Raw genomic sequence first — 27749 nt, forward strand, 5'->3', positions numbered from 1 at the left:
TCTCATATTCTAATTTTATTTAGTAACAATTTTCAACACTTTTATATTGTAATGAAAATAAATAAATGTATGATCATTTAATTCCAAATATTGACTTATATTAGTCATAACATGTTTCTCGTGTGGGGGGAAGAAGAAAAACGTATATACCAAGAACATCATTTTCAATGAAATGTTAAGCGGATATAATCTTATACATAAGTAATATTTTTGTTATTCAATAAACGTATGTAATTATAATTATATTAGCTAATATTTTTTGCGATGGTTGAGGTTGAACGACCTACATACCCTTTGAAAGATAAATTATTGGTCAACATATATTTCTAAGTTGGATAAAATTGTAACATTAGAAACTTTGCCTATTAATTAATATGAATTTGCATGGAATTCTAATCACATTCAAGTTCCAACTATAGATTCTGTGTACCAATTTCACATGGACCAGATCAAGAACTCATTAAAGCACACCTTACCAAATTCATGAGTCATTATACTATAAAACCATTTGTTTGGAATTGATCAGAATTGGACTCATGGCTAGCTTTGAAGTCTTATGATAGAAGCTGTGTGATTAATTAGCTGGCCGCAAAGGTCATCAAAAGGTTATGCATATAAGCAAGCAAACACCTATATTCACCCTAGCTCATTGATCTAACATTATTTTGGATATATGGAGCATCCGAGCAGGTCGTAAATTTTCTCTTGTTATTAGTATTAATTCTCCTTTTTGATAGCTGATTTTGTTTATATGCTTTTTCTTCTGGAAATCTTTTTTTCGATACGTAATTAATGCTGGAATATTTTTAAATGGTATGATTTTTTGTTCTTTTTTTTTTTAATATCAATTTCCTATGATTCGTTATGAGAATCACTTTCGTTTCTTTCAACACATATTTTTGTACCTCATAAAATAAATAATACTACTATGTAATTTCAAAAAAACATTATCCGATATTTGTTATGATTGATAGGGCATAACGTGCGAGGCGAGTTCATAGAGACTAGTTATATTAAAAGAGAGTAATATGCAAGCACATTACGTTAAATGGGAGTGTTAATAAAAGTCACATTAAAATATAAGGTAATGGGTAACACAATAATTATTGATAAGGAAAAAGAAGATAGAAAATTTAAGAAAAGGCATACTATGTTAATAAGATCACGTAAAAATATTACTCTCTCTGTCTCAATTTAAGTGAATATCTGTGATTGGCACGATGTTTAAGAGAAAAAGAGAACTATTAAAATTTATGGTTTAAAACAAGCTATAGAAATTATTGAGACTAAATTATCTCATTTAGAAAAAAAACTAAAATTAAATTGTTACTAAATATAAAAAGATATCATTTTTTTTAACTGTTAAAAAAAATATATAAAATAAATTGAGACGGAGGGAGTAATAGATAAAGCTAAAAATAAAAGTAAATTGAATAATTCTACGCAACAAGATTCTATAATTAAATTAAAACTCAATATTTTATATCAAAACTATAAGGAGAATCAAAATGTAATTGCTTTTTACACGTAATTTTTCTATCATTACTGATAACAAAATATTTCATAAGGGGTTATCGTTCTCATTTAATATGTGGAGGGTTTATCGTTTCCCAACCCTTAAATGTTAAGAGGGTAAAGTGGGATTGACTCTATCAACAATAGAGAATAAGAAATAAGTGAAACTTAAATACCCACAAGCATGCATGCACATACATACCAACATACTTAATGCACGTAACATTTTTTGAAATGATACAATCAAAAAAAAAAAAAGTAGCATTTGATTTTGTATCAAATTCATAAAAGGATTATTCTGTTTATAATGTTGATGAACTAAATTAAAAATCTATATATATACCTACATTAAAAAATTAAAAAATTATATATAATTAAAAAAAAAAAAAAAGTAACATAGTCGAGGATTGAAAATGTTAAGGATAAAATACATTGCATAGGATAAGAGGGAGTTTGGGTTGGGGGGGGGGGGGGGGGGGGGGGATCTATTGTTCAAAGTTGAGTGAAGAGTTTAATTTTTAAAGCAAAGTTAGGAAATGTAAATAATTTTCCCCAAAATAATAAAAGACTTCTATTATCTGATGAATTCAAAAAACACTATTAGTATTAAATACTTTTATTTCAATTATAATACTGAATGGGAAAACTAATTAAAATACCATAGTAGAAAAAAAGTTCAAAGAGGAAAATTGAGATAAAGTAGGATATTTATAATGCAAAAAATAAAATAAAGTAAGTAAATAATACTCAAAAAATACGATTCATAAAATTAGACAATTGAACATTTGTGAATAATAGATAAAAGTTTAGAAGTAAGAAAATATTTGAGGAGTAACAAAAAATTTCTTTATGTTAATTAAGTATGAGATTTAGTTATTAGGTACTGTATTACATTGAGAAACATGATGACAAATTGTTTTAAATAAATATTACTAATGTACTTAAACAAACAAGATCACAATTTGGTACTAATATTTCTTAGGGAAAGTCACACAAATACAAGATTTAAAAAAGGAATTTTCAAAAGTTACAACTACTTTCAAAAAATTACATTAATACAATTTATTCTAATATTTTAACTTTGTATTATATTATATACAATCTTTCATATCCCTAAATACCTCTCCTAATTAAATACACAATAAAATGTAATTCTCTCACCTAAAAACTTACCTTATCAATCAAAAGGTGCTCTAATTTTCAATTTCATGTCCTCTCCCTTCCATATTTATTTCCTCAAGCTCCTAGAAATACAATTTTTCAAGCTTTGCTTTTATATACATATTCAAAGTCTTCTGATATGCACTACGCCTCAGTATTTCGTATTTGTAGTTTTTTACTTAAGCTTTTCATATTATTATTTTTTAAATTTCTAAGCATGTGTTACCTCTTTTTCACTTAAGCTTTGCTTTTATATACATATTCAAAGTCTTCTGATCTGGATTACGCCTCAGTATTTCGTATTTGTAGTTTTTTACTTAAGCTTTTCAGATTTTTATTTTTTATTTCTAAGTATGTGTTACCTCTTTTTCACACTATTTTTGTTTCTAAGGGTAAAGTACTATGGTATATTCAAATTGATAAGTGTAATTGAAAAGATGGTAGTAAAATATTTGTGGGTATATTATATACTAATATATAATATTATAATATCATGTATAGTCTATTCAAATTGGTAAATGTAATTGAAAAGATAATAATAAATTATTTGTGGGTATAATAGTAAGAATTAATATATTTAAGTTTGTATATTATATACAGTATATAACATAATAATACCTTCTGTATAATATATATGTAGTACACAGTATTAGAATATACCTTATAGAAGATGGAGTGTATGAGCAAATTCTACTTAATGGAGTTTTTCTAGGTTTTGATGATAAAGGTAGCTGTAGGGACAAATTACTTAAATTTAGGGAAAAAATATATCCTATCAAATTTAGTAACCTTATTTATAGGAAAATTACCATATCTAAAGATTTTCTCCTTTACTCATTTATAGGGTATATATGGTAGATTCTGTAAATTAGAAAATAGTGGTAAATTACATATTTTAGTTCTTATTTGCTAGTAATTGTGTAAGTTCCCCTATTTCTTAATTATGATCGTACATCACGCGGGTACAAATACTAGTGATAACAAAGAGCGACGACATGATGACACTTTACCCCCTGTTTCGATGGTTGTTTCCCGTGGTTCATTAATGTATAGTTTTCTATGAAATCATGTTTGTATCAATTGTTCTTAAAATTATGTGGTATGGTGTTGTAAACCCATTGTAATTTCGTGGTTATATAAGCATGAAAAAGTTTAATTTTTGTAACCACAGATTTAGTGATTTTTGTGTGGTTACATATTTCATTTATTCATTATACCCTTACCCTCCACCATCCCACCCCCACCCTACCACCCCCACCCCCTAACTACCCCACCCCATAACCACTCATCCCCACCTTACCACGCACTACCCCCACTCTCATCCCACAACCACCCAGCCCCACCTACTACCCTCACCCCCACCCAACCCCACCCCACAACCACTCACGCCCACCCTACCACCCATTATCTCGCCTTCATCCCACAACCACCCACCCCAACCCACCACCTACTTATCTTTTAAAGTTCCGATTTTATCCTTTACCTGAGTTTTATTGATATATATAAATTAATTTTCTAATTAAGAGTTAAAGATATTTTAGTAAACGTAGAAGTTATTATACAGTACCATACAGTCAAACCAACAATACAAATGTTATTAAACCACAACAAACGATACAGTCTATCCAAACATTGTGTTCATTAATGCGATACAACACCACACTGTATATTAATGAACCACGGGAAACAACCATCCAAACAGGGGGTTAAGGTTTTCTAACAATTATAGAGCGCTCAAGTAAGTGACCCTAAAAAACAAGTACCATATGCCTCTTTTTCCAGACCTTTTCTATTTAGCTTCCGATTTAATTACAAACTCTTACTTTCCTGCCCAATTTAGACATGCCTACCAATTATTTTTTGTTGTCAACTTTTACCGGTGGACAATGTTAAAGGCAAGTTAATATCAAATTTACCGTTGCAATTTGCATGCATTGAATATTCCCACTAAGTGACTTGCAAATTGAAGCAATTCATGCCATTATCATTACAGAATAAATACAGCAATCTGACTTTCTAAACAGAAATTTGTTTCACAAACAAATATCCCACACAAACTATGAACACAGAGCAACTATAAAATAAAGTATTCAACACACAGTACAACTATCTAAAAGCCTAGGTACAAAAACTATCAACACAGACCAACCAAAGTAGAGTCCCAAATCTACAACAGAATAAAACTGGTAATATCCTTGCAAATGTCCATATCATACCGAAGAAGAACCTGTTTTCGACACGTGAGATAACGCGTCCTCAAACTGATGCTCATCGGATTTGCCTGCACTCAAGCACGGTGGAATGAACGATCTGAACGCAATTTCCAAGTTTGGAACTTCCTTTAACTCGTGGGAAACAACCTCGAGGGCTGGAGAGATAAAGAACCGACGGAATCTCTTCTGACAAATTAAAGCGAAGATGAGGGAGAATATTGGAAGTGGAAAAAGAACTGGAGTAGGCTTGAACATTTTAACTCCAAAGTAGCCACACATGGTAACTTGATACAAAATCAAGGCAGCTAACATGCGCGTGTGAATATGGGGCCACATTCTTCCGTAGCTCTCGAATGAGGGAACATACACTTTGAGTGCCTGTTTGGAAACAGAAAGAGAAAAAAAAAAAAAAAAAAAAAGGAATCACATGTTGATTGATATATAAACACACTATGATAAATATGTGGGGAACTTAGAGAACCTAAATCTCTACTTTTAAGGTATTTAATACTCCCTACGTCCCAAAATAGTTATCACATTTCGCTTCTCGAGAGTCAAACTACATGAACCTTGACCAATATTTTAAGATTGTATTTTTTCACCATACGCATATCAAAAAAAAAATCACCATACGCATATGAAAAAATTATAGTAACCTATAAGCATTTTTCATATAATTTTTGAATTATCTAAATTTTAATTTAACTATTAAATTAATATAATCTAGTTTAGTTTCGAACATCAGTCAAATTGACTTTCGAGAAGCGAAACGTGAATTATTTTGGGACGGAGGGAGTATGAAATTAATTAGACCTAAATAGATCGAAATAGATATAAAGCTTATTTGATTGATATATAAACACTACGACACCGAAATAAGTACTCTCTGGTTTCATTTCATAAGACATTGTGTCTGATTGAACACGGTGTTTAAGAAAGAAAAACTTTTGACCCATACCAAAAGTCCCTTTAGATCTTGTGGTCTTAATGTGGAACAACGGGAGTAATAATCACCTGATTCCGTAGAAGAAGCCATCCTAGACCGAAGTATACCACACCAAACGGAATAATTATTGGAGCTATGACGGAATAACATAAGACAATCGTCATAATAAGCATATCACCGGGAAATCGAGTTGCATAGCTTAGATCACCAGGAGCCCAAGCCTCCTTTATCTCAGCTTCAGTTTTGCACATATACTTCTTCTTGAGATGGAATATGATAAGAGGAACTATTCTTGACAGCTCCAGCCCGTAGCCGACAAAGAACCTGAGATCAACGAATTACAAAAATCATTTGAATATTCCCTTACCAAAAAGATGATGTTCCTTTCTCTGACTAGTATATCATATGGAGAAGCAGAATGGAAACTACCGACAAAACAAACTACTAACATTCAGGACCATAAAACACCTTGAGTTGTGCAATGTAAATAAACTTCAACGATCCCTTTTTGAGATTAAAGGAGCATTAGAATTTTCTCTTTAATTACTAGATATGACCATTATGAACCGAGTTTTAACACCACATGGGTCTTGATAAAAACACAAAAGATGATAGTTTAGGACTGTCTGTTAAAAAGGAGAACGGTTGATCCATGTCAAACTCAGGGTGTGTTTGGTATGATGGAAAATGATTTCTTAAAAAACAGGTGATTTTCCTACTTATTTTAAACATTTCTAGTTTTTGGTTTGACAAAAGTACCAATCCAACCCCTTAACCACACACACCTCCAAACCCCAACTCACTACCCCTAACCTCCTACCCCCCCCCCCCCCTAAATACATTCCAACCTTCCCTACTACCCCCACCCCACATTTTGAAGAAGATGCTACTTTCACAAAGTGGCTATTTTTATAAGATAACCAAATATGTGCATACCTTTGCAAGTGGCCTTTTTCTAAGACAACAAAAAAAAAATGACTACTTTGTACTTTCAATAACGACGCAAAAAAGTGACTATGTTTGTAAACTAGCCCTTTTTAAAAAGTAACACAAAAATGGCTATTTTTGTAAATTGAACATTATTTGAAAAGTGACATAAAAATGGCTATTTTTGCAAAAATGCATTTCTTGCAAAATGACTGGAAATGAAATTTGCAAAAGTAGCAACTTTTTTATCATTTTTCAAAAAATGACCACTTTACAAAAGTAGTCATTTCTGTGTCACTTTTAAAACAATGGCTATTTTACAAAAGTGGTCACTGTCTTAGAAAGGGCACATTGCAAAAATGGTTATTTTAATACTTTCACAAAGAGGCTATTTTAAAAAATGGCTACTTTTGCAAGTAGTTAGTTTTTAAAAGTAACTACTTTCACAAAATGATTATTTATGAAAATTGGCCACTTTCAAAAAGTGACTATTTTTAAAAACTATTTACTTTCACAGAGTGGCTATTTTGTAAAAGTGACTATTTTCTTAAGTACTACTTGTGTAAAACGACTACTTTTGAAAAGTAGCTACTTTTCGCAAGTAATATTTTTAAAAAGCGCCTACTTTTTAAAGTTGCTATTTTTGAAAGTTATTACTTTCACAAAGTGCCCAGTTTTGCAAAGTTGAGAGATAGGGGGTGGTAGGGAGTTAAGAGGTAGGGGCTGGGGGTAGGAAATGTTGGGGTAGGTGGTTATAAGCGTGGGGGTCGGAGGGGGTGGTTAAGTGGTGAAGTGGGGGTAGTGGGCAGGGCGGAGCTAGGTGGCACAAGGGGGTTCATCCCTCAGCAAAAAATTACATTGTATATATAGTAGATGTTGAACCCCCTTCACTTCTTTGTGTATTTACTTCTTCGTATATGTGAACCCCCTAGGTGAAAATCCTGGTGGTAGGGTCAGGTGGGGTGGGGGGTTAGTTTGGGTAGTGTAGGGGTAGTGTATAGGGGTTCGCGGGGTGGCGGGGTGTGGGAAGGTGGAGGGGTAGGGGTTGGAGGTGTTGGCTGGGTGGGGAGGAAACAATGAACTTGCAATGTTACTTGTGGAACTTGTTTTCCCTACTTCCATTAAGGAGTCATTTTTCTCATTTTCAAAGAACTTGTTTTATAGAGAAAATGTTTTCCATGACATTTTGACCAACCAAATATGGGAAAATTGAAAAACATTTTCCTCCATACCGAACACACCCCATAACAAACACACTCTCAGTGTATGCTCAAGTAAACAAACAGTTCATATGATGTGTAGAAATATCATCGACGACTCAAGACAACATACCATTACAAAAAAGGTATAAAGGTAGCTGAGAAAATCAACGGGAAAGCATACTATAGACTTACCTCACAGCTACAAAGGTCACTACTAGAAACAGAGGTGAATGTGGGAAATTTATGTTATAAAACATGATTTTCCCACCTTATTCCCACTGGAAAAACGCTCGGTAGGAAATAGGTTCTCATTGGAACGTCAGGAAACTTCCTAATTTTTCCTTGTAAAAACACTACTATTTAGTTTTTCCCACTGATATTCAGTAGGAATAGCCACATTCCCATTGAACATTTTTCAGTGGGAAAGTAGTGATTTTTTAGTAGTGGGTCGAGAAGAAAGTTGCGCGATAAAAAAGAAGCTGAAGAAGTATAAAAGTGAAAGCAAGCTACTAACTTACCTCAAAGCCACAAAGGTCAAGAAGAATGTTGCATTCTTTGGAAGGCTTTCTGCCAACACAAGAAAAATAGAGTTGGGATTATTCTCGACATTCTTGAAGTTAGTGAACAGAGTTCCACCGAGAGTAACACCAATAAATACATTCAGCACAGAGAAATAAAAATATTTCCCAGAAGCAGCTCTCGTCACATGGCTTTCCGATGGGATGCCTTCTGCTCTGGAGAGAAACAGAAGAAACTTTGGCAACAAAGCCAAAAATAAGATCAGTGCAAGTTGAGGCAAAAACGCTTCTAACACTGTCTTGATTGCCTTCTGCTTAACAACCGGTTTCAAAAACGGGAGGATCTTCATCAAATTGTCTAGAGTTGTCAATGCAGAAACGAACCCAATAGGAATCAGGTAAAAGAATATGGTCAGGAAAACAACAGTGTATACAACATACTGGCGAATCATTCTTTCGTAAAACTTTTTCGAAAGATTAGTCCATATCAACTGCCGGGGTTCTGGAGCATCCATAACAGTCCACGTGTCAACTATCGGGGCGTGTAAATTCTGTGATGCTGAAGCTGCAGCTAACCTGCTGTTGAAAAAAACTAGCGCAGAAGACTGTTGTTTCTCTTTGAGAGTCGCCTTCTGTTCAGCTTCTAACAGTTGGATCAACTCCTTAATCTTATCATTATAGAATTCAATTGAATCCACCTTTTCACCGATCATACCAAATAAACCAGTTTTGTGTGAGGGTCTTATTGCATCAGGATTTGTTTTCTTTGACTCTGCATAGATGGCTTCAGCACGTTCAAGCTTCTTTTTATACCCTTCCAACTCTTCGTAAATTTTGTTCACCTGATAAAAATCACGCTGTAAATCTACAAGAAATTTTAAATTTAAGCTAATGAACTACTAATAGAAACTCATATCCTTTGATAATCACACAAGCATCCACACAGTATTAAGGAAATAATTACATGCTCGGACCGCTCTAAAAAATAATAGCCAGAAATTGTATACAACAACATACCCAGTAAAATTCCACACAGTGGGGTCTGGGAGGGTAGAGTGTAAACAGACCTCACAGACCTTACCTCTACCTTCTACCTTGGGAGGTAGAGAGGTTGTTTCCAGTAGACCCTCAGCACAAGAACAAGCAATGCAAAGCAGTATAAAAAAGTCATGGCAAAATACATGTTCAGACCACTCTAAAAATTAATAGCCAGAAAATGTATATCTTTTGTATATTAAGTATAAATATACATAGCGTATACATACAAAAAACAACATACCCCGTGTAATCCCACTTGTGGGTATGAGGAAGGTAGGATGCACGCAGACCTTATCCTTACTTTTGTGGGGTAGAGGCTGTATATACATATCATATACATGAATATACATATAACAAACATTTTAACTACATATAATATACATATTAATACATAATTAGTGTATATGTTTTGTATATTTTGGCTAGTTCCTGTAATTAATTTTAGCCAACGGGGTAAAAATGAAAAAGCCCTATTACACATGACAAATGACGAGCATAATGAGCACAAGCGCATCCTTCAAATATCCAATAAATAAAGGTAGGTCGGAATTGGTGAAAACTCGAAGGACTTTAGACTTTCGGAACAAAATGCAGAATGTTTCATTATGTGAAATGAGCATGCGTAAGTGGAAAAACACTGAAAAAGTACAGAGAATGTGGAATCTGGGATATTACCTTCTTATTGTCCGTCACCACCATTGATCGATAAAATGTTTCAGGGTAGATTTGTCTAAAGAATGAATCGATCTGCTCTTTTTTACTTTGACCGTCAGAGACAGCAGGAATATCCCTGACAAGAATAGCAAATTGATCGGCTCGGACTTCTGGAGACATAAGAGCTTTAGCTCTCAATTCTGTAACATGCTTGTAAGCTCTCCACAAAAAGAAGTAAGCAACAATAGAAACCCAATATGTGGCAACTATAAATGCCCACAACCGCGGACCTGATTTCTGCAACACCAATGGGAAAAAAAGGAAATATAAGAATTCATTGAGCGACAATAAAACGAAGAGAAATAAAAATAACAGTGGATGCACAGGTTATCTACGACAAATCAGAATCCTTTTTGGTTATTGTAAATAACATCCCATATGGTAGCAATTAAAAGGGATAATTAAATTTTTTTGGACTGCTCAAAAAATAATAACCAGCAAATGTACAGGTTTTGTATGTTAAATATAAATATACATACTGTATACATAAATATACATAGAATATACACAATCAATGTATATATTTTGGCTGACGGCCATAATTAAATTCGACCGACGGGCCAAAAATGAAAAAAACCCGTTACACATGACGCCCATAAAATAGACACTAGCTATCTAAATAATGTTGCATAACCAAATTAGGCTAATTTAAAACCCTGAGGACAATGGTTTACATAAATTTACAGATATTGTTAAGGAAAAGTCAAAAGAACTTACGCCAACATGCCCCATAGATAACCTATCAAGTTGAGTGAAAGTCCCGTTGCTGGTGGTGTTGACTGCCCTTATACTATGATCAGTTGAAGCAACTGGTAAAAGTACAGGCAGCAGTACGAGGGCGGAGAAGGCAAATATTCCCAAGGCTGAAAAACAAATGGTGTTAGTACAAGAATTTACACTCTCACGTTCAGTTTAGGATTAAAAAATCTATGTCAAATGAAATCTTTTTGACGTTTCAACAATTTAGCTACACTAAAATACAACAACAACATACTCAATGTAATCCAACAAGTGGACTACTGAAAATGGACTACTTGGAATCCCTAACTTGTATAAATCATGCTATATCTTTTTTCTCTATAACACAACACTTGAGCCCAAACAAATAACAACAAATTTTGTAGCATTTAGAGGTATTTGAATTATGTTATCTCTTGGAGAACTTTTCTCATTATCAAAACTCAACTTGTTTTGTTTTAGAAAATGGCTCGACTTTAAAAAGTATTTCTTAAAACAATTTTCAAGACCCGCATTTTGGAAAACATTCCGTCTTGTGATCCAAACACATTTTACGCCTTAATATTGATAAACTTTCCAAAAACATTTTGTAAAACCTGTTGGAAATAATAATTCAAAATTGTAGAAAACCAAATTTGATTAGGATTTGGTATTTTAGTTCATGTCTAGTTAGGATTTATAATCAAATTAATATAGAAATAGATTTTCCTGTTTTGAGTAAAAGTAGGTTTCTTACTGTTATAAATAGGGTTGTTACTAGCTATTTTCATAATAAGATAAAACAAGAGAGAATAAGAGATATTATGAAGTTTTTAGAGATCCATAAAGTTTAGTCAATAAAATATTTTCCTTTAAATTGGTATCAAAGGTTCTACGATTATGGTAGAGAATCAAATAGCTTCCGCTGCCGGCGGGCGGCACTAGCCAATATGTGTCACCCGTCTGGCCAAGAATTATGTACGCAAACATCTGGCCAATGATTATGATGGGCAGTTTATGTTGGCAGCGGGGCCAATGATATGCATGAAAGACAATCATGTTGAGAAGTACTGATAAAAATATTACAAGTTTAAAGAGATGCAAGAAAATATGCACAAGAGGAAGGAACTGTCTTTTTTAAAAATTGGAGAAGTGGGCTAAGCAAAATTTGAGTGTTGGTGACAAACTGCATCTACGGGGTTGGAGACAAGTGCTTCAACACAATTTGGTGTTGGAGACAAGTACATCAACAGGGTTGGAGAAAAGTGCTTCAATAAAAATTTAGTATTGGTGACAAAGTGCATCAATGGGGTTGGAGACGGGTGCTACAACAAAATTAAGTGTTGGTGAGAAAGTGCATCAACGGGGTTGAAGACAAGTGTTTCAACAAAATTAGCGTTGGTGACAAGTGCATCAACGGGGTTGGAGACAAGTGCTTGAACAAAAATTGAAGGAAGATGACAAGTGCATCAACGAGGTTGGTGACAAGTGCATCAACGGGGTTGGAGACAAGCGCTTCAACAAAATTTGGTGTTGGTGACAAGTGCATCGACGGAGTTGAAGACAAGTACTTCAACAAAATTTGGTGTTGGTGACAAGTACATCGACAAGGTTGAAGACAAGTGCTTCAACAAAAATTGGAAGATGGTGAGTGACAGTTGAAGAGAAAGTGCTTCAACAATTGATGAGTTAGAAACAAGTGTCTTAGCAATTTGAAGATGGTAACAAGTAGATCAAGAATTTGATATACAATTTTGAATTACGGGAGAATGTTGAAAATAAAAATCAAAATTGTAGGAAACCAAATTTGATTAGGATATGGTATTTCAGTTGATGTCTAGTTAGTATTTATAGTCAAATTAATATGGGAATAGATTTTCCCGTTTTGAGTTAAAATAAGTTTCTTACTATTAAATAGGAGTGCTACTAGCTATTTTCATAATAAAAGAAAACAAGAAAGAATAAAAGATATTGTGGAGTTTTTAGAGATCCATAAAGTTAGTCAATAAAATATTTTCCTTCAAAACCTAATCAAACTCCAATTATCCCAAGAAGATTTTTCCATAAAACTTTCATTAAAAATTGAACAAAAACAAAATCCAAACAGTTCAAATTTTCTTGTTTGTCACCCCAACTGTCCATACTCTACTTGAAAGGAAAGGACATACTTGGTAGTTATAGAAAGGGAAAAGGGTCAAATTTACCCTTCAAGTATGGTTTATAATTTAAATTTGCCCTCCGTTAAAGTTTGAGATCAAATTTTCCCTCTTCGTTAGGATATTTGTTATATTTGTCCTTTTTTGGATGAAAGTGTGACTTGGACTAAAAAATTAGCCACGTAGACTTTCAAATCCAATTATTTTAACCCGTGACCCGTTTACCCATCGTATAACATAATAAACCCTAATCCTTTTATTTTAGAAAATAGAAAATACAAAAGAGAGGGAACGGACAGGGGAATCAGCGACTTGGGTAACATTCAGTAGATCCATTACCCAGCCTGACTAACATTCAGTAGCTGACTAACATTACCCAGCCTTTGCATGCAAAAGAGCAGATTCTATTACAATAGCTTTCTATTTCCAAAGCAAGCTACTGAATGATCCAAAAGTGAAGGTTAAAGAGATGAGGGCAGAATTGAAAGTAGCCTTTAATGTTAATGTTAGTCACCAAAAGTGCAAGAGGGCCGAGAGGATGATATTGGAAGAACTTGATGGTAGTTATAATGATGAGTGCAACAAGTCAGAGGGTTACGCAAATGAATTGAGCAAGAGCAATCCTGGAAGTGATACTGTAATCAGCAGTAGCAGAGCAGTTGATTCCCTTGTCCGTTCCCTTTCTTTTGTATTTTCTAAAATAAAAGGACTAGGGTTTATTATTTTATATGATGGGTAAATGGGTCACGGGTTAAAATAATTGGGTTTGGAAGTCTACGTGGAGCCTACGTGGCTAATATTTTAGTCCAAGTCACACTTCCATCCAAAAGAGGGCAAATATAACAAATATTCTAATCGGGAGGACAAATTTGATCCCAAACTTTGACAGAGGGCAAATTTAAACTATAGATCATACTTGGAGGGTAAATTTGACCCTTTTTTACCTTATAGAAAAGACAAAGGTTGAGCAAACCAACAATGGACTCAAAAAATATACTTTTGAACCAAAAAGTATTTACCACAACAGACAAAATCTGCCACTACATATAACAACAACAAATTAGAGAATTGGAATTATTCCAAAAAAAAAAAAACAGTAATCAACTGAAAATGCACCCCTAATATTAGAAAAGGTAAACGTAATTTACTTAGTTAAGGTTATCCATTTTTCCTTTCAAGTTTAACCTGTATACACTCGTTTTTTTTTTTAATTACACATGGGGTAGGGGAAGGGGAAACAGGAAAAGGGATTACAATGTGGGGATTCGAACCCTCACAAACACGGGGAAAGTTCAAGTAGTCAACCAACTGAGCTACTAAATCCCTAGTAACTTGTATACACTTACATCACATTATAAAATAGTTTTTACACTACTAAGTAGTAGCATCTAAATGTACAAATGTAGTAGAATGAGTAGGTCGGCCTACAAAATGACTACGAATAACTGTCTCTAATAAATGGAACTGGCTACAAAGAAAAGAAGGCTGACATTATAACAAGTTAAATTATGTAAACATTCTTTGCACCTTAAGGGGTAGTTTGGTTGGAAACAAGTTATCCCAGGATAACTTAATCTGGGATTAGTTATCTCAGGATTAGTTATTCCATCCTCCCACAGTGATAAAATAACACTACAATCTCCAAAAAACTAATTCTGGAATTAGTTATACCACCATTTTTTCCCAACCAAACGTGGGATAAATTCATCTCAAATATAATCTCGAAATTATTTATCTTTATCCCTTATACCAAACAAGCCCTAAGTGTATGATGATAAGTTAAATAGTTTTTCCCAAAAATTATTTTTCTTACTTGGACTTGTAAATTAGACTCTTTGCACTTGTGTATGATAAGTTAAATAATTTTTCCCAAAACTATTTTTTTTAACTCGTACTTTTCACCAAAACCTCCTCTGTGTAGTAAAAGAAGATCCTAATAAGCCGGTTTAATTAGTTTCGCTTTGAAAGCAACCACTTGCTTTCCTCATTATGCTTCTTACCAAACACTCTACCCCACAAAAATTACCAAATGTAAAAAGTACCAAAACTATAGTTTACAAAAATAATGCTGGAAATTTAAAAATACACAAACATTAGGGTATTTTTTTTGTTGCTCATCCGGTGGTCGACAACGGCCCGACTAACTCTAAACTCGCGCTAGAAAGTTCTACGGTAAACAGAGGCGGAGCCAGTAAGGGGAGGAGGTTCCGAACCCCCTTGGCTAAAAATTACACTATAATACAAGGTTAAAATTATTTTTTCATAGACGTCGAACCTATTACCTCTTAGTGCGTTTACTTTTTTATATTTTTTAACCCCTCGATAAAAATCCTGCCTACACCACTGACAGTAAAGTGCTCTGACAAAAGCGACTCCGTGAGTAGGCTCGAATTCGAAAACTTTAGTTAAGACCGAGTACTTACGTTCCACCACAACTTTGTTGGTACACTAAATCTACTTGAAAAAACATAATATTGCTTAAAATTTACCATAGAACTGAAAGATAAAAAAAAAAGATAAATTTAATTATTTACCAGTGCCAAGGAAAACAAAGTAGACAGCAGTATCAACACCAGACATGTTGATAATATCAGTTTCAGATGAAGACATAGCTTCTCGGATCCAAGCAAACGGGTTACGGGCCATATACCCGCCTTCAACCGGGTTCATACCTTTAAGGATCCGGTTTGGATAATACACCTCAGCGTTACCTGGTTTTCTTGAAAGCCATGTAAATAACAACATTAAAACCACAAATATAATAAAAGAAGTTGCTAAAGATGTCAAGAATGAAGGAAAATCCATCTTCGGTTCTCTAGAAATTCAAATTTTTTTTTTTCTGTTTTTGGTTTATATTTCTGCTACCTTGTATGGTTTTTTGTATTGGGTTGGTTTTTTCCTGGTTTTTTTTTATTTGTTAAGGAGCATTGAAAGCTGGGAAATTAAAAGTAACCGTTCTAAGGGAAAATGGAGTGGTGGGTTATATATAAAGCCATTTGGTACGCAAGATAAGGTGAATATTTTAAAATTAAGTTTGAAATATAATTTATACTGTATTTAGTTAACGGTATATTTTATATTGCATTTGGTTGATCGTACACAAGTTATATGGCGTTTGATTGACGGTACAATCAAGCAAATGCAATATAAATTGTATGAAAAATTTAATCTTGAGATATTTCACTTTATCTCATTAAATTTGAATTTATTTTATCTCATTTCTCAAATGAAATGAAATAAATTAGCAAAACTTAGTTTTCCCGGACTATAATCTCGAAATGATTTATAATCTGTTTGGTCAAGCTTCTAAAATTAGCTTATTTTAAAAAATACTTTTTTTAAAAGTACTTTTCAAAAAAGCACTTTAGCGAAATAGCAGAAATATAAACCAAAATAAAAAAGTACTTTTGAGCAACAATTAGTGTTTGGCCAAGCTTTTAAAAAATACTTCTATTTGTATTTTTCTCAAAAGTACTTTTCAAAAAAGTGCTTTTGGGCAAAAGCTGTTTTTTTAGCTTCTGAAAAACTGTTTCTGCTACTCCCCAGAAGCACTTATTTTCTCCCAAAAGTTTGGCCAAACACCTCATTTTTTTTCAAATAAGTACTTATTGCAAAAATAAATACTTTTGGGAAAAAAATAAGCTTGGTCAAACAGGCTATTAATCAGGAACCAAACGATCCCTTAGTGATTGCGTGGGAATAATGTGTGTGTTATGTGTGTTGATTTTCTTTATCATTTCAGTGTCGACTTCTTTTAATGCAGAGAAAGAAAGAAAGAGGCGAAGGGAATTTGAAAAAAGTTGGAAGAGTTAAGAGAGAAAGAGAGAGAAGGAGGGGTGATAAGGAAGCAAAGTGGTATAGGTGTCAGATTAGGGACAGAGTTTAAAGAAGACTGAAAAGGTGAAGTGTTGTTTGTATCCTTTAGAATGACAATGACTAGATTACCCTAGCTCTGATTATTGTTCCATTTTATATGACTGTAAAAGGGAAAAAATTAGGAAAATAAAAAGGAAAAAGATTTTGGTTTATATGAAAAGTATCATTAATTGGTGATTTAAAATGTATAATCATATTTTTATAATTATTAAAATATGTCATTAAGAATAAGTAAATGTTTAAACAGATATATGCAGTTTAATTAGGGATTTAGTATAAAAGAAAATGTCTTGCGCCAATAAATGAAAGTAATTTTTTAAAAGAGAATATTTTCTTTAAATTGAACATTTAACCTATAGACAATGAGTACATCAAGTAAAATATTTTCCACCCTAGCTACCTACCCTCATCAATAGCTTTTGATTAAGTATTAATGGCAAATTATTAAATCAACAAAACTAAACCCTATTTCCAATCGAAAGGGTGAAAACTATAATAAATGGACTATATATAGGAGTATAAATATAAGCAACATCCAAATGACATTCCAAATTTAATAATTTAGCTGGTGGCGCAGGGGAGAGGAGCAAAATGAATTTGATAATTAATTAATGTTTGTTTTTATTAGTATCACAACTTCTGTCTCATTCACCAAGATCTTTCGTCATTTGTTAATAAGGGAGATTTGTGGATATCCAAGGTCCGCGTGCCACCATTATTAAATTGTTTATGGGAGTTAAGAGGTGTGTGGAAAGTAATATTAAAAAATTGTTTACGGTGGGTGTTATCTTGGATAATATATACTACCTTATACCTTTTCTCTGTTATGTTTCAAAAGGTTGATTTGTTTTCATATGCAAAATCCATCTAAATTTGACGACATATATTATTACAATAAGAATTAACCTTTCTAGTTCTAGAGAACTAAAAGATTTTAAGGACCCCTCTAGTTTTCACTTAAAGAGGATTTATTTCACCTTTACAGCATTTCTAAACTCTGATTGGTTGGCTCATTAAGACCGGATACATGGATAGCTTCTTGGATTTATCATTAAATTTGATCTGGACACTTAGAATTATGACATATTTTGATTGAGCATCTGAACTTATAATAAAGTATTTTTATTAGATATTTCTAATTAAAATTTTGAAAAAGTTTCTGCACGTATTTTCATGCGTCCATTACGTAAAAAGTTAATCACTTAAAATATGTAATCTACTTTAATATAAGCATTATCCTCAATAAATAGTAAAATTTTATACCTATTCTAATTTGTGTTGATGTGTATAATTAAATGAGGTAATTTATTTTATGTGGCTATGTATGGACATTTGATAATACAAATAAAAAAATTCTAAAATTTGAAGTGAAAATATCTAATAGAAACATTTTATATATGTTTAAATGTTCAATTAAGACATATCATAATTCGAATATCTAAATAAAATTTAGAGATAAATTTGTAAGCTTGTGGATTGTATTCCTCCTTCATTTTAATTTTTTGTATATAATCTTAAAATTATTAGGACATTGTTTATTGAAGAATTTATTTGAAGACTTTTTTTAGAAGGCTTTGTGTACCATTATCATCATTTGGGGAAGAAGAGGAGCTTTCCGGATTCTCGCCCTTTTTATTGCTCTGTCCTGACAAGACGAATCAGTGTTAGCAGCGTGTGACAAACGACAAAAATCTAATTGGAAGCTAGCGAAAGTGTTTGTTAGTCGTTTGGTTTGGTTGGTGTGATAAGACATACAAGAATATCTTATAGGTTGAATATTTGATGAGATTATTTTATCACACCTTTTATATGAGATAATATATTCTATTATTTATACTGAAATGGTGGGATTGTTTACACGAGAAATCGTTACAGTTGAATTTATGTACGTGATTAAGAACACGTGTGTATGCGGTAAAAACCGGGTATATGTTAAACCGGTGAGACCAAAGGCCGAGGGAAGAAAGGGACAAGAACGCGCATGAAGGCTCCCGTTCTAAACCGGGGGAACGCTTAGACCGAAGCAAAGGAAGGACATCATTTGGTCCGGTCCTTTCATGACCGGGTTGTTCGAGGCCGTATGTCCGTTTGATCGTGGCCGATGGTCCGGGAAATCCGTTGCGCGGTTGCCACGCGTCGATGGCGTCCTGCTATGTTCAACTGCCAATCGTACGGGTGTTAGATCGTACGGTCCACTTAATCCAACCTAACCCAACTCAGAGCTTTTTTCATTATTATTTTATTACTAGATAACTTGTCCGCGCTTCGCGCGGTCTGTCATATCATTTATAAATTAAATTACTATAAAAGAGACAAGCTATAAATAAAAACATATAATGTAAGACGTACATATTAAAGAAATCAAATGTGTAAGGGAAAAAAAATAATTAAAATAATTCCTCGAGTCTCATTACTTTGATATTCAGAAACAAAACGATTTCAGAAAGTTCGCAAAAAATTCTATTATACTCGCAAAAAGTGCATTCATTATTTGTTGTAGATCAATAAATAATGAGGTTTCATCAAATTCATGAATAACACTATTCGTAGATTATGGACAAAATAATCCCGAGCATGATAAAAACATAACTTTCTAGTATAATACGGAAGCAAGAGAACCATCTTTAAATATATTTTAAAATTGTTATTATAATAACAGTCAATTGGAGAAACTTCTAAACTTATATTAAATCACAATAAAATACACCATTTTCCAATGGTTCCTAGTTTTTTTTTTTTTTTTTTTTTCAAATACACCTAAACATTAGCAGTAAAACACAGGGAAGAGCCGGCTATTTGGCCAGCAACCCAATATTCAGAAATATCTTTTTCATGTTTTCTTTTATATTTTTTTCTCTACTTTTACATTCACTTCGTGTTTTGTTAAAGATTCTAAAATCACTTCACTAATCCTCTTAATCACGCCACCATCTATCCATATACAACAAAAAGACTTCTGCTAGAGTAATAATCTCTTAATTACATATTATCCTTTCACAGCAAAAATCTCCTTAACTTCTAACCGAGTTAATGATACAATCACTTTTTGTAAAATTCCTGAACCGAAATATTAGAAAACGTGCGATTTATAACATATATGCCCTGTTTCAATTTATGTGATTGCACTTTCATTTTAATCTATCAAAAAAGAATGATACATTTCTATATTTAGAAATAATTAATTTAAATATTCCACTTTTACCTTTTAAAACCACACAAATATCTATGAATTATTTTAGATCACAATTCAAAAGTTTTCATTTCTTTCTTAAACTCCGTGCCTAATCAAACTATATCACATAAATTGAGATGGAGGAAATATTAAATCTACATATACATCTTTCTAAGTATTAATCGTCCTAGAATATCTAGAGTTATTATGAACATTTAAATTTATTATATATAATTAAATTTTTTAGCTTTTATTATATTTCTGTTCTTTATCATACAACACCAAGTCTTCGTTTCAAAAAACCTCTCCTCACAGTTCGCGTGATACCCTTTTCATTCTTGCAAATACAATCCACTCACATGCAATCGGAATGATATTCCTATAGACATGCACATTGGATATTTACATAAAATTCACCATAATTTCACTACAACATAATTAAATTTAATGACAATTTCAATCAAATACTTCAAATCCAACAATACATTACAGAAGAAATACCCAAAAGAAAAATACTTGAAATTTCTACCTGTGTAATTTTGAAACTTTTCCATAAGATTGAAGACCAAATGATTCTCTTGGTTCTATACAATACGTTATCACTAAAAGCTGATAAAAAAAATTATCAATCAAAAATCAAAACACCCCTAAGAAGAAGAATCAAACAAAAACATGGCACCCAAATTCCAACTAATTAAATATCATAAAAAGGATAAGAAAAGAAATTAAATTGAGATCTCAAGACAGAGAGAATGAGAGGATAAAAAGAGATCTTACCTAGGGTGATTGACGAATTTATGAAGGGCCTCTGCATATGTCTGTGACCCTAACCATGTAATTCTTTGATTTAAAAATATGTGTTTAACACCTTTTTGGCACATCTCTGTGCATCATGGTTTAAACACATTACTATTAAGTCTGCAATAATTTTTTGTGCAAACATCACTTGCAACTTATTCGTCGCCCCGTCATCTGTTCGAAAATGAGCATGCTTCATTTTGAATTCCTGCTCTTTTGGACTGTACATTAGAATCTTTGTCTAAGTAATTTATTCTGAATGCAACTTGCGTGCCTTAGCTTTGCTTGATTGCTTCATTTGGAAAAAGAATTTCGTTGATTAATATCATACGAGTGTACTAACTTCTGCTAAGAATATAACATTGCAGCCAGCTACAAGGGGATCTATAGATTTGCGATTATGCTTTTGCCATTCTTGGTACGATCATGACTTTTAAAATTTTATAACACAGGATGTGAAAGGGAAAAATGAGAAAAAGACTAATGAATATGAATGATGAAATGTAGGATCTGCCGTTTTTGGCACCTTTTGGTTCGTGGTTGTAACTGTTAACCGGTTTCATTAAGTAAGAGAAGTAATATGTAATCAAAGCTATAAAAAAAACTGAAACTTTACTGCTACGTACGGGGTTGAATGCTATATTTGTTGTATGAGACTTTTATTATTCCATAGGTTATTAGTAGAAATGAACAAAAAAAAAAACTATAAAAATGAGAAAAATGCCAAAAAAAAGGAGAAAAAAGAAAAATGCTAATAGAGGCCATAGAGAGGTGTCACATCACCTTGTCTATGCCTAGCTTTATATTATATATAGATTCATGTTGTGTGAAGTCCATGGGGGCACTATTATAAATAAGGGACATTGCCCTCCCCTTAAGGGGTTGGTTTCTACATTTCCAAGAACTCTTGTAATAGCAATATATATACAAAATCTCCCTCTCATATATCAAATTCGATCCATATTTGTTATGCTTATTTCTTATGTTTCTCAAATCAAATAACGCTCATGTACTAGTAGATACACGAGTCTATAGCTAACCATTGATCATCAGTTGCTCCTTTATAGCATATTCTTATATTTCTTCTCTCTATCAAATAAGTACAAGATATAGCCACATATCATATACCTCACCTACAATTTTAATTGATTATCCAAATCCGGGGTAAACAGTTTGGCGCCCACCATGGGGCTAGGATAATAGTGGTCTTTGATCTTGATCTCTACCTTACTCATCTAAATCAAAAAACACCTTCTGTTCGTCTCTGAAAAATCGGACTAAATGGCTGACAGTGGGCAATCTGGTCACGTCAACAACAACGAGATCGTGGCCAAAAACGAAGGCAGCGGGCCACGAGGATTGCCAAACCCTGCTGACCCTAACCCCGTTAATTCGAGGGAGGGCCTCAATCGTCAAAACACCGTGGACCAAGAGAATGCCACCTTACCGGCCACTGATCCTCTAAATACCCACAATTCTGTTACTTTGTCCCGGGCGCAGGCCCGGAAAGAACCGGGTACACCTAATGGCAATATTGACTTACGTTTAATCTTTGAAATGTTGCAGGAACAGAGAGCAGCGATTGCCGAACAAGGGATCGCAATTGCCCAGTTGCAAACTCGAGGGGATACAACGACCCCGGAGAAGACGAGCGGTGTTGCTGAACCCAGAAGGGATGAGGCACGGGTTATTGAGAGCAATGGATCCGGAGCTGGCTCCTCTACCGAGGTTCTAAAAATGCTCGAAACTTTGGCAAAGCGGGTGGACTCGACCGAAAAGAGGGTCGAAACATACAACTCTCGGGTGGATCAAATACCGGGGGCTCCGCCTTTACTGAAGGGGCCGGATTCGAAAAGGTACATCCAAAGGCCTTTTTCTCCGAGTGCAGCCCCGAAATTAATCCCGAAAAGGTTTAAAATGCCGGATATCCAGAAATATGACGGCACAACGGACCCACACGAACACGTGACCTCATACACATGCGCCGTAAAAGGCAATGATATGGAGGAGGACGAAATTGAATCGGTATTGCTGAAAACATTCGGGGAAACTTTGTCAAAAGGAGCATTGACATGGTACGACCATCTACCCGAACATTTGATCACCTCTTTCGAAATGCTCGTCGATGCCTTCATCAAAGTTCACGTCGGTGCTAAAAAGGTGCAGGCCCGTAAGGCCGACATTTTCCGTATAACCTAAAGAGACGACAAGTTACTGCATGAATTCGTCAACCAATTCCAAAGGTAACGGATGGAACTCCCCCCGGTTCAGAAGAATGGGTTGCACAAGCTTTCACAAAGGGGCTCAATATTCAGAGTTCAACAGCTTCGTTCAAATTATAGAAAGCTTGTTGGAGTACGATGCTGTGACATGGGCTGATGTCCATAACCGATACGAGTCGAAGATTCGGGTGGAGGATGATCAATTCGAGCTCCCCCCGGGGCTAATAAATGTGAATAAAAGTTTTGAGAGACCAAGGAAGGGCTACGAAATGAAGGCCAAATCGTCGAAGGAAAGGTACCGGCCATACTCCCATTCGGAGAAGCAAAGTTTTAGGTCGGAAAAATCAAGGGTGAGCCCAAGCCGTTTCTCCAGTCGGGGTAGTAAACGGGTCGAGTGCCCATCGATCAGTCGGGGTCTCTCATTCAGGAGCGATGCCGGAAGCTCTGCCGGCAACAAGGACTCACCAAAGATATCGGAGTACAACTTCAACGTCAGTACCTCGGGTCTCATCTCGGCCATCGGTTGTGTCCCGGATGTAAGATGGCCGAGACCTCTGAGGTCGGATCCGGGCCAACGGGACCCGAGCATGGTGTGTGAATACCATGGAACCCATGGTCACAGAACCGAGGATTGTCGCCAGTTGAGAGAGGAGGTAGCCCGGTTACTAAAGAATGGTCATCTCCGAGAACTGCTGAGTGAACGAGCCAAAAGTCACTACAAGGAAAGGTAAGCTCATCGAAGGGTCGAGCCAGTAGAACCCCAACATATAATCAACATGATAGTTGGGGGTATCGATGCCCCTCGGGGGTTGGTGATGAAATGGGCCAAGGTTTCTGTTGTTCGCGAAAAGCGCAGCCGGGATCATTTACTCGAGGGTTCTATCTCTTTCAGAACCGAGGACGCAGAGGGCATCATTCAACCGCATAATGATGCATTGGTAATTTCTGTACTTATTTTTAAAACTAAGGTTAAACGTATTTTGATTGACCTAGGTAGCTCGGCCAACATCATCCGGTGGAGCGTGGTCGAACAGCTAGGGCTGCTCGATCAGATCGTACCAGTAGCCCGGGTACTCAGCGGGTTCAACATAGCGAGCGAAACCACAAAAGGGGAGATCTCATTGTCTGTGAACATCGATGGCACTATCCAACAAACGGTGTTCTATGTAACAGAAGGGGACATGAAGTATAATGCATTGCTGGGTAGACCCTGGATACATAGCATGAGGGTCGTGCCCTCAACACTGCATCAGCTGCTAAAATTCCCCACCCCGGAAGGGATAAAAACCATCCGATGTGAACAACCCGCTGCAAGGGAGATGTTCGCAGTTGAGGAAGCGACACCTCGGCCCAAAGAATCGGTTCAGAAGGAAGAAGATCTAACCGGAGGAGAGGACACCAAATAGCAATCAAAGCACACCGGGTCGGATCCGAGGTATGAAGGGGATGATTTCGATGCACCCAGATCGTTTGTCATGCCGGATGACTCGGATGCAACCAAGTCGACTGTAGAGGAGCTGGAGCAGATCATCTTGTTCGAGTACCTACCGGACAGAAAGGTATACCTGGGCACAGGGCTAACCCCGGAGCTCAGGAACGAGTTAATTGAATTTCTTCAAGCTAATGCAGATTGCTTCGCATGGTCCCATATAGATATGACAGGTATATCACTAGAAGTAGCAGCTCACAAGCTTAGCTTGGACGGGAAGTTTCCCTCGGTGAAGCAGAAGAGAAGGCCCATGGCGGAAGCAAAACACGCCTTCGTAAAAGACGAGGTAACAAAGCTTTTAAAAATAGGTTCTATCCGGGAGGTAAAGTACCCGGATTGGCTAGCTAATGTGGTAGTGATGCCCAAGAAAGGTAATAAATTTCGAATGTGTGTTGATTACAAGGATTTAAATAAAACATGCCCGAAGGATTCATTTTCGTTGCCTCACATCGACAGAATGATCGATGCAATGGCCGGGCATGAGATGTTAAGTTTTCTCGATGCTTACTCCGGGTATAACCAAATTCGGATGCACCCAGAGGATCAAGATAAAACACCCTTCATTACCCGGTATGGGACTTACTGTTACAATGTCATGCCTTTTGGATTAAAAAATGTCGGTGCAACTTATCAACGCCTAGTTAATGAGATGTTCGAAGAACAAATAGGAAAAATAATAGAAGTTTATATTGACGACATGGTAGTCAAGTCCCTGGAAACAGAGGACCATTTAAAACATTTGCAGGAAACCTTCGACGTGCTCCGCAAGTATAACATGAAGCTCAATCCGGAAAAATGTGCCTTCGGGGTAAGGTCCAGCAAATTTTTGGGTTTTATGGTGTCAAACCGGGAGATTGAAATCAACCCGGACAAGATCAAGGCCATCAAGGATATCGAGGTGGTGAATAACGTCAAAGGAGTACAGAGGCTCACTAGAAGGATAGCGGCGTTGAGTCGCTTCATATCGAGGTCCTCGGACAAGAGTCATCGTTTCTTCTCCTTACTAAGGAAGAAGAACTTCGCTTGGACACTGGAGTGCCAAAAATCTTTACAAGAATTGAAGAGGTACTTGTCTAGCCCCCCGCTGCTGCACACACCGAAGACGGACGAGCCGCTTTTTCTCTACCTTGCTGTCTCCGAAGTAGCGGTAAGTGGCGTTTTGGTCCGAGAAGAATCAGGTACACAATTCCCTGTCTATTACGTGAGTAGAACTTTGGGGGATGCGAAGACCCGTTATCCCTACTTGAAAATATTGGCATTGGCATTGGCATTGGTAAGAGCTTCTAGAAAGCTCAAAGCCTTACTTTCAATGCAATCTGATATGTATAGTAACTACTTACTCCCTAAAAAACATCATGTATAAACCGGAATTATCAGGTAGACTAACTAAATGGGCTGTAGAAATTAGCGGGTATGATATCGAGTACAAACCTCGAACGGCCATCAAGTCCCTGATCTTGGTCGACTTCGTGGCAGATTTCACCTCGGCTATGGTCCCCGAGGTCGAGAAAGAACTTCTGCTGACCTCGGAAAAGGCCTCGGGTATTTGGTCGCTACATACGGACGGGGCCTCCAACCTCAAAGGTTCCGGGCTAGGAATCGTCCGTAGAACCCCGGCCGGGGATGCTGTTCGACAGTCCATTAGAACTGTTAAATTGACTAACAATGAAGCCGAGTATGAGGCTATGATTGCAGGTTTGGAATTGGCCCGAAGTATGGGGGCCGAAATAATCGAGGCAAAGTGTGATTTGCTTTTGGTCGTAAACCAGGTGAACGGTGTCTTCGAGGTCAAAGACGAACAGATGCAGAGGTATCTTGAAAAAATCCAAGTGATACTACATCGATTTAAAGAATGGACCATACAGCACATACCGATGGAGCAGAACAGCGAAGCCGATGCATTAGCAAATTTGGGATCCTCGGTCAAAGGGGAGGAAATCAACCCCGGGACAACGGTGCACTTGTTAAAAATGGCGATAGAAAACGGACACGCCGAAATAAACACAATGGGTTTAACTTGGGATTGGCGCAACAAGTACATCGACTACTTGCGTGATGGGAAGCTCCCGAATGACCCGAAAGAATCACGGTCATTAAGGACCAAAGTTGTGTGTTTTTGCTTGGTAGACGACCAATTGTATCAACGGTCTTTCTTCGGACCCTTGGCCAAGTGTTTGGGTCCCGGAGAGACGGAACATGTGATGAGAGAGGTGCACGAAGGAACCTGCGGCAATCACTCCGGTGCCGATGCTCTGGTCCGAAAGATTATCAGGGCCGGTTATTATTGGAACCGGATGGAGGAAGACTCAAAGAATTTTGTCCGTAAATGCGACGGGTGTCAGAGACATGCTCCGATGATTCATCAGCCCGGGGAGTTGTTGCATTCGATGGTATCGCCCTGCCTTTCATGAAGTGGGGAATGGACATCGTCGGTTCATTACCATGGGCACCAGGTAAAGCCCGTTTTATTTTGTTTATGACTGATTATTTCTCCAAATGGGTTGAAGCACAGGCCTTTGAAAAAATCAGAGAAAAAGAAGTCATTGACTTCATATGGGATCACATCATCTGTCGTTTCGGCATCCCCGCTGAGATAACTTGTGATAACGAGCCCCAGTTCATGGGTGGCAAAGTCAACAAATTCCTCGAAGGGTTGAAGATCAAGAAAATTGTATCAACTCCGTATCACCCTTGTGCGAACGGACAGGCGGAATCCACGAACAAGACAATAATCCAAAATCTGAGGAAGAGACTTGAAGCATCAAAGCATCATTGGGGAGAAATATTACCGGAGGTATTATGGGCTTACAGAACCACATCGAAATCAAGCACGGGGGAAACTCCTTTCCCGATGGTCTACGAGGCTGAAGCCCTTATTCCCGTAAAAGTTGGTGAACCGACCCTCCGATTCCGATATACGACCGAGAAGTCAAACAAGCAGGCCATGGCCATAAGACTCGACCTCACGGACGAACTCCGCGAAAACGCGTTGGTCCGTATTGCAGCCCAGAAACAGAGGGTGGAAAGGTACTACAATCGAAGAGCCAATTTTCGTCATTTCCGCTTGGTGCTCCGAAAAGTTATC

At 35.9% G+C, this 27749-nt stretch overlaps 1 protein-coding gene across 1 annotated transcript; it reads right to left on the reverse strand.

Moving 5' to 3' along the window:
• Nucleotides 1-4639: 4639 nt before the first annotated feature.
• Nucleotides 4640-16135, reverse strand: LOC132609136 (CSC1-like protein ERD4). Its single transcript, XM_060322990.1, has 6 exons — nt 15642-16135; nt 10952-11097; nt 10196-10471; nt 8483-9324; nt 5904-6159; nt 4640-5267 (listed from the first exon to the last, which is right to left on the reverse strand). Exons 1-6 carry the CDS (start codon nt 15910-15912, stop codon nt 4887-4889), a joined length of 2172 nt encoding a protein of 723 aa, XP_060178973.1. The 5' UTR covers nt 15913-16135; the 3' UTR covers nt 4640-4886.
• Between the last annotated feature and the right edge of the window lie 11614 nt (nt 16136-27749).

This window comes from Lycium barbarum, chromosome 9 (genome assembly GCF_019175385.1).
Source record: "Lycium barbarum isolate Lr01 chromosome 9, ASM1917538v2, whole genome shotgun sequence".
In the NCBI taxonomy this organism is placed as follows: domain Eukaryota; kingdom Viridiplantae; phylum Streptophyta; class Magnoliopsida; order Solanales; family Solanaceae; genus Lycium; species Lycium barbarum.

Coding starts and splice junctions, on each gene's coding strand:
- LOC132609136 (XM_060322990.1), bottom strand. CDS start 15,912: ATGGATTTTCCTTCATTCTTGACATCTTTAGCAACTTCTTTTATTATA. Junction 10,472..10,951: donor TATCTATGGGGCATGTTGGC/GTAAGTTCTTTT, acceptor TTGGTGTTGCAG/AAATCAGGTCCGCGGTTGTG. Junction 5,268..5,903: donor GGCTTCTTCTACGGAATCAG/GTGATTATTACT, acceptor GTTTCCAAACAG/GCACTCAAAGTGTATGTTCC.